The following is a 15,000-nucleotide window of genomic DNA, read 5'->3' on the forward strand; positions in this document are numbered from 1 at the left end:
GCATAGTGTGGCCTATTAAAGTCGTCAATAATAACTCATTTTTCAGTTCAGGTGGCTTGACGTGATATGGGTACAGCACCTCACACAGCGGCAGAAGCAACAGGCTGTTGAGATACATTCGCACACAGATGTATTAATTCGGTTTTCCACTCGAAATAACATATATAAGATACAGCGCAGTGACAAAGCAGAGGCTGTGCCTCCCCTTCCTTCAGGTTTGTGTGTTTTTGGAACAGATGGCGCGAGACACGCCAGCTGTTGCCTTTTTCATTATCTGCAGACTGGCTGCAGAATTTCAAAGCAAACAAACTGTTTTGTGTATTCATGTTAGCAACTTTGGTTTTGAAAATGTAAGCCTTGCTGTTTCCCTGGTTTCCGTTGATAGATATTTATCCTCAACAGTGTTCTATCCCGATCAAAGAAAAAGGGAGCTCCCTCCAGTCCAGGGCAGGCTTGAGGCATAGAGACTGAACTGCTCCCTCCCTTACCCCTCTAAGAGAAAGGGTGCTCCCTCCAGTCCAGGACAGGGTTGAGGCACAGAAACTGAACTGCTCCCCCCCTTACCCCTCTAAGAGAAAGGGGGCTCCTTCCAGTCCAGGGCAGGGTTGAGGCAGAGACTGAACTGCTCCCTCCCTCACCCCTCTAAGAGAAAGGGGGCTCCCTCCAGTCCAGGGCAGGCTTGAGGCACGGAGACTGAACTGCTCCCTGCCTCCCTCCCTCACCCCTCTAAGAGAAAGGGGGCTCCCTCCAGTCCAGGACAGGGTTGAGGCACAGAAACTGAACTGCTCCCTCCCTCACCCCTCTAAGAGAAAGGGAGCTCCCTCTAGTCCAGGGCAGGCTTGAGGCACAGAGACTGAACTGCTCCCTCCCTCACCCCTCTAAGAGAAAGGGGGCTCCCTCCAGTCCAGGGCAGGCTTGAGGCACAGAGACTGAACTGCTCCCTCCCTCCCTCCCCCCTAAGAGAAAGGGTGCTCCCTCCAGTCCAGGGCAGGCTTGAGGCACAGAGACTGAACTGCTCCCTCCCTCACCCCTCTAAGAGAAAGGGTGCTCCCTCCAGTCCAGGACAGGGTTGAGGCACAGAAACTGAACTGCTCCCTCCCTCACCCCTCTAAGAGAAAGGGGGCTCCTTCCAGTCCAGGGCAGGGTTGAGGCAGAGACTGAACTGCTCCCTCCCTCACCCCTCTAAGAGAAAGGGGGCTCCCTCCAGTCCAGGGCAGGCTTGAGGCACGGAGACTGAACTGCTCCCTCCCTCCCTCCCCCCTAAGAGAAAGGGTGCTCCCTCCAGTCCAGGGCAGGCTTGAAGCACAGAGACTGAACTGCTCCCCCCCCTTACCCCCTAAGAGAAAGGGTGCTCCCTCCAGCACAGGGCAGGCTTGAGGCATAGAGACTGAACTGCTCCCTCCCTCACCCCCCTAAGAGAAAGGGGGCTCCCTCCAGTCCAGGACAGGCTTGAGGCACAGAGACTGAACTGCTCCCTCCCTCACCCCTCTAAGAGAAAGGGGGCTCCCTCCAGTCCAGGGCAGGCTTGAGGCAGAGACTGAACTGCTCCCTCCCTCACCCCTCTAAGAGAAAGGGGGCTCCCTCCAGTCCAGGGCAGGCTTGAGGCACAGAGACTGAACTGCTCCCTCACCCCTCTAAGAGAAAGGGGGCTCCCTCCAGTCCAGGGCAGGCTTGAGGCACAGAGACTGAACTGCTCCCTCCCTCCCTCACCCTTCTAAGGGGGCTCCCTCCAGTCCAGGGCAGGCTTCCTATCCACATTCAAGACACGCTTGCACCCTGTAGATGACTCATCAGCTAATATAAGCAGGAAAGGGACTTGAGGCTCTGATGTCATGTTTTGTCCGCGGAGGTTCTGGCTGGCTGGCAGAGGCATCACGTTAGCGAGAATACTAATATCTGCACCCAGGGAAGACTTAAATAAGGCTGCATTGCAAGACACGCCACCGCTTGTCCGCTTGTGATGAAACTTAATTCCATAGTGGTGGCTTCATCTCGTGGGCGTATGAAATCAAACCACAAAACATGAGGAATCTTGGAAAAATTATCCAAACAGGTAAATTAGCGATTGTCTAATTTAAATATAATAATAATTTAATTGAGCATGCGTGAAGATGAATAATAAAACGCTTTTTTATTTTTATTTTTTTTAATTATTTTTTTAAAGAAGTTATTCAAGACGCTGAATTAAAACACACGAGTTTCCTGTCGTTTCTCTGTTGAAATTCTCTCTCACCCTGAGGTGTGTTCATACAGGGAGGGTATATATATATAAGGATATCCAATCGATTCAAAGTTGCAGAAAAATAAAAAAAAAAAACTGTTTAGTTTTAGTTCAATCTGTGCTTCATCTCTTAACAGGTTTGTAGTCGGTGGTCGGCCCTATGCTTTACCACACCTCTCTGTGCTTTACAATGCTTCCCTATGCTTTGCCAGACCTCTCTGTGCTTCACAATGCTTCCCTGTGCTTTACCAGACATCTCTGTGCTTTACAATGCTTCCCTGTGCTTTACCAGACCTCTCTGTGCTTTACAATGCTTCCCTGTGCCTTACCAGACCTCTCTGTGCTTTACAATGCTTCCCTGTGCTTTACCACACCTCTCTGTGCTTTACAATGCTTCCCTATGCTTTACCAGACCTCTCTGTGCTTTACAATGCTTCCCTATGCTTTACCAGACCTCTCTGTGCTTTACAATGCTTCCCTGTGCTTTACCAGACCTCTCTGTGCTTTACAATGCTTCCCTGTGCTTTACCATACCTCTCTGTGCTTTACAATGCTTCCCTATGCTTTACCAGACCTCTCTGTGCTTTACAATGCTTCCCTATGCTTTACCAGACCTCTCTGTGCTTTACAATGCTTCCCTATGCTTTACCAGACCTCTCTGTGCTTTACAATGCTTCCCTATGCTTTACCAGACCTCTCTGTGCTTTACAATGCTTCCCTATGCTTTACCAGACCTCTCTGTGCTTTACAATGCTTCCCTATGCTTTACCAGACCTCTCTGTGCTTTACAATGCTTCCCTATGCTTTACCAGACCTCTCTGTGCTTTACAATGCTTCCCTATGCTTTACCAGACCTCTCTGTGCTTTACAATGCTTCCCTATGCTTTACCAGACCTCTCTGTGCTTTACAATGCTTCCCTATGCTTTACCACATGCAATCCTGCGTTTTCAGCAGGATTGCATATATATATAATTTATAATTTATAATTAATTACGGCTGCCTTCTTTTTTTAAACTCTGACTCTTGCGTCGCACTGGGGACGAACTCTCGCGCGGTTCTGTTGCCTTCTGAGCCACGGCAGAGAGCTGCTCATATTTAACCCCTTCACGCATGACTGCTTCTTCACTGTGCGTGCTTATTACCAGTACTTGCGGGGCGCCGTGAGACACGATGGTGGTGATGTCATAGTAGCACAATTATCTTCAATGGCAATGCAGACAGACAGTGGCACTGCAATAATGGTTCTGTATTACACCGAGGGGCAATGGCAGCACAAGTATAGGGCAGCTGCAATGGGGCGAGGCTGGTAGAATGGGACCACAGTGTGCTAACTATACCCTCAATGATCTTCAATGGCAATGCAGACAGACAGTGGCACTGCAATAATGGTTCTGTATTACACTGAGGGGCAATGGCAGCACAAGCATAGGGCAGCTGCAATGGGGCGAGGCTGGTAGAATGGGACCACAGCGTGCTAACTATTTATTTGTAATTCATGAATAATAATAATAATAATAATAATGTTACAGCGCTTTGAGATGCAATATCTCCCATGTCGCACCTTTGGCACGAATTATACTGTTTTAATAAATGCCTTTTTTTTCTGTAACCCTGTGTGCTGTGAGTCTCTTTGTTAAACTGCCTCTACCCTGTGTTTAATTTCAATGCTGTTCTGCTGGTTCTTATTGCATGTCAATTTGCGTTGGATAGTTTTTTGTTTTTTTTTTTGCATGTGAAATATTAAAAAGTGTGTTTATTTGTCTCTCTGCACAATATAAATCCTCCACTGCATGTGTGAATGTGTTTAATGGGTTATTAATTCCAATCAAACAGGACTCTAAAGGTCCAGGTGTGATACATACAGGCTGAAAGTTTTGCATCATCACTCGCTATAGACCCTGTTTTTAAGGTCTGTTTTGCAGCTGCTTTAAGACAGGGTTCGGGTTAGTCAGTCAGCTCACCAGAACCAATAGAATTCTATCGTTTAAATCGACTGGAGCGCTCAGTGGTATAGTGGACATTTTTTTTTTTTTTAAAAAGTGGCTACGTGCCCCTGTTTCGGTGGAGCTGAACTGATAGATTGAACAGATAAGCACGAACAGATGCATAGGTACTGGCTCTCAGCCAACCACATCCACCCCCCACCCCCACTCCCACTCCCACGCCCACGGCCACCCCCCTGAGGGTGCGTGGTGTGAATATCTTGTCTTTAACCCAGGATTTGCATCTCACCAGAGAGTTGAAATGAGTGACAAGTGGTCATTGTTTTACCCAAATTTTATAAACTGGGTGAAAACGGCGTTTACCTCTGCAGACCGTCTCTATTGTCGTCCCGGTAAGCGCGGCATTCCGCTCAGGTCAATGCGCTGGATCTGGCCACGTATGGTGGCGCAAAAAAGCATTTGCACGCAGCTTCCCTACGTCATGTGTGTTCTCGAGGGCTCAGGTGTGCAGCCTTTGAAAGGCACGCGTTTTATTTCAAACTTGCTTAAAGAAACCCCTTTGCAAGCCGTGTGTGTGCGTGTGCGTGTGTGTTGTGTGTGTGCGTGTGCGTGTGCGTGTGTGTGTAAAACACGTGTTTGTGGACGTGTGCCACGAAACACATGTGGTGTTTTTCCAGAAAAGTCTGGAGAACCTTGGAACAAAAAAGGAGTTTTGGAACATCAAACGTGTAAACAAATTGTTATTCAGATAGTATTTTGTATATTAGTTATTATTATTATTATTATTATTATTATTATTATTATTATTATAGTTAACGATTTTTGCTGAAAACAATTAAGAAGACCTAATTAAGATTCTTGTTCGTTCATTAAGAGCCTATTTCAGGGATTGAGGGTCAGGCTGGAGTGAAAACCAGCCCATAACGTTTAGCATTGTCTCTGCAAGCTGCTGAGATCAATAGAGGATTTCTAAAGAAAGGCTTCAATGGACTGCCTTGTGTGTGTCTCAAATCACCGGAGCTCCAGGAGCCAATCAGAGGACAGAATCCTGGCCCCTTTGTCTGTGCTGGAATGCTCTGATTGGCTGTGGGCAACGGCACTGGGCGTTGCCAGTGCGGAGCAGCAGAGGGCTGTGTGGATTCTGATTGGCTGGCTGTTCTCTCTCTTCTCATTAGGTCATGGTTTTGTGTGTGTGTGTGTGTGTGTGTGTGTGTGTGTGTGTGTGTGTGTGTGTGTGTGTGTGTGTGTGTATTTTTTTAAATTCACAGATGCTGGAAGCTTGCAGGGCTTCAGTGAAAAAAAAGATACCTTGTGCTATATTTTTACAGGTGTGTTTTTCATCCCTTCCAAATTTGATTCTTTTTTTTTTTAAATTAAAACTCAAATTCCACTGATAAAACATAAATAAATAAAATAAAATCAGCATTTCCACTGATAAAACATAAATAAATAAAATAAAATCAGCATTTGATCAACCCTATATCCTGATGTTGGGTTTTAGAGCTTTTTAAAAGCACCGTGGTTCTGTATCACACTGAGGGGCAATGGCAGCACAAGTATAGGGCAGCTGCAATGGGGCGAGGCTGGTAGAATGGGACCACAGCGGCACTATACCCTCAATGATCTTCAATGTATTACAGACAGCGGCACTGCAATAATGGTTCTGTATTACACTGAGGGGCAATGGCAGCACAAGTATAGGGCAGCTGCAATGGGGCGAGGCTGGTAGAGTGGGACCACAGCGTGCCAACTATACCCTCAATGATCTTCAATGGCAATGCAGACAGACAGAGGCACTGCAATAATGGTTCTGTATTACACTGAGGGGCAATGGCAGCACAAGTATAGGGCAGCTGCAATGGGGCGAGGCTGGTAGAATGGGACCACAGTGTGCCAACTATACCCTTAATGACCCAAAACATAACAGATGTATCTAAATTCTGAACATAATAGGGGGAGTTAAATACAAACAGCAAAAAAACAAAAAAAACAACGCTGAAGCCTTTCAGAGTGGCCCACCGTCGCAAAGTGCTGTACAGAGGCAGGCTGTGAACTGTGCATTATACGCAGAGTCACTTCCAATAGGACGTTGATTTAACATCTCACCCGCAGGACGGAGCACAAGGAGGTGAAGCGACGCGCTCAGGGTCACACACAGGGGGGTCAGTCTAGTGGCAGAGGTGGGATTTGAACCCGTGACCTGGACTTTAACCACTAGACCACACTGCCTCTGATGAACTACTAAAGTATAATTCAGTGGTTAGATAAAGAAAGCGCTGGGCTGCAGTGTGGAAGGCAGTGGGGTTTGAGGAGCTCAGTGGTTTGATAAAGAAAGTGCCGGGCTGCAGTGTGGAAGGCAGTGGGTTTGAGGAGCTCAGTGGTTTGATAAAGAAAGCGCTGGGCTGCAGTGTGGAAGGCAGTGGGTTTGAGGAGCTCAGTGGTTAGATAAAGAAAGCGCTGGGCTGCAGTGTGGAAGGCAGTGGGGTTTGAGGAGCTCAGTGGTTAGATAAAGAAAGCGCTGGGCTGCAGTGTGGAAGGCAGTGGGTTTGAGGAGCTCAGTGGTTAGATAAAGAAAGCGCTGGGCTGCAGTGTGGAAGGCAGTGGGTTTGAGGAGCTCAGTGGTTAGATAAAGAAAGCGCTGGGCTGCAGTGTGGAAGGCAGTGGGTTTGAGGAGCTCAGTGGTTAGATAAAGAAAGCGCTGGGCTGCAATGTGGAAGGCAGTGGGGTTTGAGGAGCTCAGTGGTTAGATAAAGAAAGCGCCGGGCTGCAGTGTGGAAGGCAGTGGGTTTGAGGAGCTCAGTGGTTAGATAAAGAAAGCGCTGAGGGACGTCTCTGTTCTCGTTTCAGGCTAAAGACAGCGATGATGATGAAGAGGTGGTCCACGTGGACAGAGATCATTTTATGGATGAATTCTTCGAACAGGTAAGATTTTTGACACGTACAGGCTTGAGAATGCATTACACGTAATATTTTATTGTAATCTGATTACATTTTTCAGTTACTGTAATCCGATTACAGTTTTCAGCAATTTATAAATGCAATGTTCCATTTTGTGTGAAAAATAAGGTAGTTTTCGTTAAATAAGCTGCTGAATAATGTTCCCTTGTTAACATATTGAATTCCACCCCCTCTATATAGAATGAACTCCCTCAGCTTCATAGAGTCCAGTGAAAGCTGCTGAATAATGTTCCCTTCTTAACATAGTGAATTCCAGTTACTTGACGAAAAAGGATTGAAAAATGTGGCATTTCGAAATCTATCATGAAATTCTTAGACTTTTTTTTTTAGCGATATAATTTAGTAGTTTTCTTTTGAGTATATGATGTTAAATAAAATATCAAAATTTTGTTCACATATTATTATTATTATTATTATTATTATTATTATTATTATTATTGCTGAATAATGTTCCCTTGTAAGTATAACTTAACGTTAACCCCTCTATACCTATTATTTATATTTATATACCTCGTTTGTTTGAACATCCATCATAAGGACGGAGCACAAGGAGGTGAAGTGACTTGCTGGGGGTCCCACACACACACGCACACACGCACACGCACACGCACACGCACACGCACACATGCACACACACACACACACACAGACACACACACAGAGCGAGTCAATGGCTTGGATTGGACTGGGATTCTCCAGACAGCAAGCCCCTTTTCTTGTAAACAGAGCTCTGTGTTTCCTCTCTGCAGGTGGAGGAGATCAGAGGATGCATAGAGAAACTGTGTGAAGATGTGGAACAGGTCAAGAAACAGCACAGTGCTATCCTAGCAGCACCCAACCCGGACGAGAGTAAGTGACCGGTCACTGTGAGGCACTGGACCGTGTTTACAAAGCGCTTTTCTAACTATTATTATTATTATTATTATTATTACGCTTCACCGCACACGCAAGTTAACAGGACACCACACAGAGCGAGGTCAATGGATAACTGGGATTCTCAGCAGCAGACACCTTTAAACCTTTCCAGTTTCCTGTGTCTCTGCCAGGTGGAGGAATCAGAGGAGCAAAGAAACGTGTGAAGTTGGGAACACAAGAAACAAGCACAGTGCTATCCTGACCCAACGCGAACGTGAGGGTAATGTGACCGGTCACTGTGACTGGGAACGTGTTTCAAAGCGCTTTTTAACTAAATTTTATTATTAGTATTATTATTATTATTATTATTAATAACTCCTATATTTTTTTATGGAAAGATAAGAGCAGAGGGCCCAAAAGTGTTCACTCTGGCCTTTAACTAAACCGGGTAAAAACTAAAACAATCCAATTCTATATTTGCAGTTATTTCAAACGCTCGCACTGAACGCTTTTAATTCATTTATAATTTCTACTTTTTGTAAGCAGGATTTCGTTTTGAAAACGTGTCATGAATACGTTACTCTTGCATTGTGTCTTTTTTTTTATTTTTAGTTTATTTTGTCGTTCTTTGTTTTTCAGATTCCTTGTGTGTGTGTGTGTGTGTGTGTGTGTGTGTGTGTGTGTGTGTTTGTTTGTTTTTTATTTCTGTTTAGTTTCTCCTATTTTCTGTTTTATTTTCCTGTCTCGCGTTGTCAGAGCTGTAACCAGAAGACTTTGTGTTCTTCCAATTTGTGAGTTAAGTGTTGGGCTTTGAGACTAGTTACAAGTTTGACTTCAGAACTAGTTAACTAGCTTCATCTCTGTCTCTGTCTGTGTGCGTGCGTGTGTGCGTGTGTCTGTGGGCAGGTGTTACTGTCAACGTGCGGACAAAATTTGGGAAAATGTCCCCGCAAAGACAGGAACTCCTGAAAGAACGCCGTTGGGGGGACGTCTCTCCACTTTGTAAAACACCTTTTTAAGAACTAAATATGCTTTCAAAGAAAGATTTGCCAAAGTCTTTAGTTTGCCATCAAGTTTCACCCTGTGTGGAGTTTTGTTTGACTGGAGTTAGAAACAGTAAATCAAATCATGACAGTAGGCGGGGCTAATCGCTTAGGTTGTGAAACCTCACTTTGTGTTTTTTTAATTTTTTTTCCTTCTCTTTCTCTTCTCTCTCACCTTGAAGAAACCAAACAAGAACTGGAGGATCTCACTGCAGACATCAAGAAGACTGCAAATAAAGTGAGGACTAAATTAAAAGGTATGTTCACCTGAGCCCTCCGTCATCACTCGAGTGATACATCAATCAATCAATCAATCAAGCAATCCATCCATCCATCTGCCCATCCATCCATCAATCAATCCATCAATAAATCCATCCATCAATCTACCCATCCATCCATCAATCAATCCATCAAGAAATCCATCCATCAATCTACCCATCCATCCATCAATCAATCCATCAAGAAATCCATCCATCAATCTACCCATCCGTCCATCAATCAATCCATCAAGCAATCCATCCATCAATCTGCCCATCCGTCCATCAATCAATCCATCAAGAAATCCATCCATCAATCTACCCATCCATCCATCAATCAATCCATCAATCAATCCATCCATCCTACCCATCCATCCATCAATCAATCCATCAAGAAATCCATCCATCAATCAATCCATCCATCCATCAATCAATCCATCAATAGTCGCAAGAAATCCATCCATCAATCTACCCATCCAGCCATCAATCAATCCATCAAGAAATCCATCCATCAATCTACCCATCCATCAATCAGTCAATCAATCAAGCAATCCGTCCATCAATCTGCCCATCCATCAATCAATCAATCCATCCATCAATCTGCCCATCCATCCATCAATCAATGTGGATCAACCAATCTATCAATCATATCCATAAGATCCAGTGAAAAACCATCTATCCCTCAATCATCCATCAATCTACCCATCCGTCCATCAATCAATCCATCAAGCAATCCATCCATCTAATCCATAATCATAATCCATCAAGAAATCCATCCATCAATCTGCCCATCCATCCATCAATCAACCAATCAACCAATCTATCAATCAATCCATCCATCCATCTATCCCTCCCTCCATCCATCTATCTATCCATCCATCAATCAATCAATCAACCAATCTATCAATCAATCCATCCATCCGTCTATCCCTCCCTCCTCCATCCAGAATTAACGCGGTGAGCAACGTACTTATGTCTGATTATAGTGATGGTACTACGCAAATTTTTCAGCTTAAGGGCCAAGTGTTGCATCCCCCTCTATATAGAATGAACTCACCCAGCTTCATAGAGTCCAGTCAATCTGCTGAATAATGTTCCCTTGTTATCATATTGAATTGCACCCCCTCTATATAGAATGAACTCCCTCATCTTCATAGAGTCCAGTGAAAGCTGCTGAATCATGTTCCCTTGTTAACATCAATTGCACCCCCTCTATATAGAATGAACTCACTCAGCTTCATAGAGTCCAGTGAAAGCTGCTGAATAATGTTCCCTTGTTAACATATTGAATTGCACCCCCTCTATATAGAATGAACTCCCTCAGCTTCATAGAGTCCAGTGAAAGCTGCTGAATAATGTTCCCTTGTTAACATATTGAATTCCACCCCCTCTATATAGAATGAACTCCCTCAGCTTCATAGAGTCCAGTGAAAATAGCTGAATAATGTTCCCTTGTTAACATATTGAATTGACCCCCTCTATATAGAATGAACTCCCTCAGCTTCATAGAGTCCAGTGAAAGCTGCTGAAAAATGTTCCCTTGTTAACATATTGAATTTACCCCCTCTTAGTTTTATTAGATATCAGGGAAAGCTGAGTAAATTATAATAAATAATAATAATAATAATAATAATAATAATAATAATTCCCTAATAATAATATTGAATTCCAGCGATCGAACAGAGCATAGAACAAGAAGAAGGGCTAAACAGATCTTCAGCAGATTTACGAATTCGAAAGACGCAGGTGAGCCTTCGTTAACATATTGATCACAGACTTACCTAGAATAACTCACTCAGCCATGATGCAGCTGCTGAATAAGTTCCCTTGTTAAATATTGAATTGCATCCCCCTCTATATAGAATGAACTCCCTCAGCTTCATAGAGTCCAGTGAAAGCTGCTGAATAATGTTCCCTTGTTAACATATTGAATTGCACCCCCTCTATATAGAATGAACTCCCTCAGCTTCATAGAGTCCAGTGAAAGCTGCTGAATAATGTTCCCTTGTTAACATATTGAATTGCACCCCCTCTATATAGAATGAACTCACTCACCTTCATAGAGTCCAGTGAAAGCTGCTGAATAATGTTCCCTTGTTAACATATTGAATTGCACCCCCTCTATATAGAATGAACTCCCTCAGCTTCATAGAGTCCAGTGAAAGCTGCTGAATAATGTTCCCTTGTTAACATATTGAATTGCACCCCCTCTATATAGAATGAACTCCCTCAGCTTCATAGCGTCCAGTGAAAGCTGCTGAATGATGTTCCCTTGTTAACATATTGAATTGCACCCCCTCTATATAGAATGAACTCCCTCAGCTTCATAGAGTCCAGTGAAAGCTGCTGAATAATGTTCCCTTGTTATCATATTGAATTGCACCCCCTCTATATAGAATGAACTCCCTCAGCTTCATAGAGTCCAGTGAAAGCTGCTGAATAATGTTCCCTTGTTAACATATTGAATTACACACCCAGCGCCTTGTAGTTTTCCCAGATACTTGAACGAATAAACTGACTCTCTCTCTGTCTCTCTCTCTCTCTCTCTCTCTCTCTCTCTCTCTCTCTCTCTCTCTCTCTCTCTCTCTCTCTCTCTCTCTCTCTCTCTCTCATCAGCACTCCACTCTGTCTCGCAAGTTCGTGGAAGTCATGACTGAATACAACACCACACAGTCCAAGTACAGAGACCGCTGCAAAGACCGGATCCAAAGGCAGCTGGAGATTAGTAAGTCTGGGGAGGGGGGGGTTTGGGTTCTGGGGTCCCCACACCACCGAGAGCCGTACAGCGGCAGAACATAGACTCTCAATGACAGATTGTTTACTCGGTCAAACAAACAAACAAACAAACAAATGTGTAGTTTTTACTTACTCGCAGTGAATAATGCCTGTGTGCCTACTGTGGTCATGCGATCGCCTTCCAAGGACCTCACTGGTCGATTTGTTTTGCAGCTGGGAGGACAACCACCAATGAAGAGTTAGAAGACATGTTGGAAAGTGGCAAGCTTGCCATCTTCACTGATGATGTAAGTAAGGATGCTCCTTGCAGTCCAGAACTTCTCCCTCCCTCCCTTTGAGAAAAGGATGCTCCCTCCAGTCCAGAACAGTCCAGAACTTCTCCCTCCCTCCCTAAGAGAAAGAATGCTCCAAAGAGCTTTATTACTGCCAGGTGATATTATAATGGTTATTATTAGATTAATAATAATAATAATAATAATAATAATAATAATAATAATAATAATAATAATAGCAACAATACAATGCAGATCTTTAAGACATAATGTCAGTGGTAAAACAAGACAAAGGGACAGTGGTGACCTCTAGTGGCGAATGGGTGTAATTGCTGGCTTAGACACAGTAACATATGCAACAGTTGGGAAGTTGATGACTCCACTTTGCAATAATGCAGGCACTGAGTGTATCAGAATCTCTGGGACTGAGGATGCTGTTGGTTTGTCTCTGCGGCTGTCTGTGATGAAACTTGTTGAGAACTTTCTTTAACACGAATGATGTTTTTCTGTTCGCTTAACACCAACGCCAACCTCAAACCCCACGCCAACCCCAACACAAACCCCAACCCAACCCCCAACCTAACTCCAAACCAAACCCCACAAGAGATGGAGCGGGGGTTGCGGTTTGGGTAGAGGTTGGGGGTTGTAGTGGGGTTGGGTAGGGTTGGGGTTGGGGGTTGGGGTAAACACAAACCCCAACCCCAACCTAACTCCAACTCCAAACCTCACTCTCTAGAGCCGAGCGGCGGTTGCAACCCCAAGAGGTTGGGGTTGGGGACCCCCAAACCCCAACCCCAACCCCAACCCCAACCTCAACCCCAACCCCACCCAACCCACACCCCCAACCACACCCCCAACCCCAACCCCCTCTCCAACCTCTAACTCTCTCTCTCTTTCTCTCAGATCAAAATGGACTCCCAGATGACAAAGCAGGCCCTGAACGAGATCGAGACCCGACACACCGAGATCATCAAGCTGGAGAACAGCATCCGCGAGCTGCATGACATGTTCGTGGACATGGCCATGCTGGTGGAGAGCCAGGTAATACAACGCAGGGAAAAGGGGGCTCCCTCCAGTCCCCAGTCCAGGGCAGGCTTGAGGCACGGAGACTGGTCTCTGCTCAGCTCTGCTGTGCTTTGTAAAGCAATGCTGTGCTGTGGACTCTGCTGTGCTGTGCTGTGGACTCTGCTGTGCTGGTTTGTGGTCTCTGCTGAGCTCTGCTGTGCTTTGTAAAGCAATGCTGTGCTGTGGACTCTGCTGTGCTGTGCTGTGGTCTCTGCTCAGCTCTGCTGTGCTTTGTAAAGCAATGCTGTGCTGTGGACTCTGCTGTGCTGTGCTGTGGTCTCTGCTGCTCTGCTGTGCTTTGTAAAGCAATGCTGTGCTGTGGACTCTGCTGTGCTGTGGTCTCTGTTCAGCTCTGCTGTGCTTTGTAAAGCAATGCTGTGCTGTGGACTCTGCTGTGCTGTGCTGTGGTCTCTGCTCAGCTCTGCTGTGCTTTGTAAAGCAGTGCTGTGCTGTGGAGCTCTGCTGTGCTGTGCTGTGGACTCTGCTGTGCTGTGCTGTGGTCTCTGCTCAGCTCTGCTGTGCTTTGTAAAGCAATGCTGTGCTGTGGACTGCTGTGCTGTGCTGTGGTCTCTGCTGTGCTGTGCTGTGGTCTCTGCTCAGCTCTGCTGTGCTTTGTAAAGCAATGCTGTGCTGTGGACTCTGCTGTGCTGTGGTCTCTGTTCAGCTCTGCTGTGCTTTGTAAAGCAATGCTGTGCTGTGGACTCTGCTGTGCTGTGCTGTGGTCTCTGCTGTGCTGTGGTCTGTGCTTTGTAAAGCAATGCTGTGCTGTGGACTCTGCTGTGCTGTGCTGTGCTCAGCTCTGCTGTGCTGTGGCAATGCTCTGCTCTGCTGTGCTGTGCTGTGGACTCTGCTGTGCTGTGCTGTGGACTCTGCTGTGCTGTGCTGTGGTCTCTGTTCAGCTCTGCTGTGCTTTGTAAAGCAATGTGTGCTGTGGACTCTGCTGTGCTGTGCTGTGGTCTCTGCTCAGCTCTGCTGTGCTTTGTAAAGCAATGCTGTGCTGTGGACTCTGCTGTGCTGTGGTCTCTGTTCAGCTCTGCTGTGCTTTGTAAAGCAATGCTGTGCTGTGGACTCTGCTGTGCTGTGCTGTGGTCTCTGCTCAGCTCTGCTGTGCTTGCTGTGCTGTGGAAAGCAATGCTGTGCTGTGGACTCTGCTGTGCTGTGGTGGTCTCTGCTGTGCTGCTGTGCTGTGCTGTGCTGTGGACTCTGCTGTGCTGTGCTGTGGTCTCTGCTGCTGCTGTGCTGTAAAGCAATGCTGTGCTGTGGACTCTGCTGTGCTGTGGACTCTGCTGTGCTGTGCTGTGGTCTCTGCTCAGCTCTGCTGTGCTTTGTAAAGCAATGCTGTGCTGTGGACTCTGCTGTGCTGTGCTGTGGTCTCTGCTCAGCTCTGCTGTGCTTTGTAAAGCTATGCTGTGCTGTGGACTCTGCTGTGCTGTGCTGTGGTCTCTGCTCAGCTCTGCTGTGCTTTGTAAAGCAATGCTGTGCTGTGGACTCTGCTGTGCTGTGGGTCTCTGCTCAGCTCTGCTGTGCTTTGTAAAGCAATGCTGTGCTGTGGACTCTGCTGTGCTGTGTGGTCTCTGCTGGCTCTGCTGTGCTTTGTAAAGCAATGCTGTGCTGTGGACTCTGCTGTGCTGTGCTGTGGACTCTGCTGT

General features: G+C 45.8%; 1 protein-coding gene across 1 annotated transcript in view; it reads left to right on the top strand.

Annotated features, from left to right (window-relative positions):
- LOC121306746 (syntaxin-1B) overlaps positions 1-15,000 on the top strand; it is a 23,316-nt gene that overhangs the window by 5,336 nt on the left and 2,980 nt on the right. Inside the window, exons 2-8 of the mRNA XM_041238651.1 lie at positions 7,013-7,087; positions 7,873-7,972; positions 9,204-9,278; positions 10,951-11,024; positions 11,895-12,003; positions 12,228-12,301; positions 13,190-13,327. Coding sequence (XP_041094585.1) covers positions 7,013-7,087; positions 7,873-7,972; positions 9,204-9,278; positions 10,951-11,024; positions 11,895-12,003; positions 12,228-12,301; positions 13,190-13,327 — 645 coding nt within the window. The remainder of the gene's footprint in view (positions 1-7,012; positions 7,088-7,872; positions 7,973-9,203; positions 9,279-10,950; positions 11,025-11,894; positions 12,004-12,227; positions 12,302-13,189; positions 13,328-15,000) is intronic.

This window comes from Polyodon spathula, chromosome 50, assembly GCF_017654505.1.
Source record: "Polyodon spathula isolate WHYD16114869_AA chromosome 50, ASM1765450v1, whole genome shotgun sequence".
NCBI lineage: Eukaryota > Metazoa > Chordata > Actinopteri > Acipenseriformes > Polyodontidae > Polyodon > Polyodon spathula.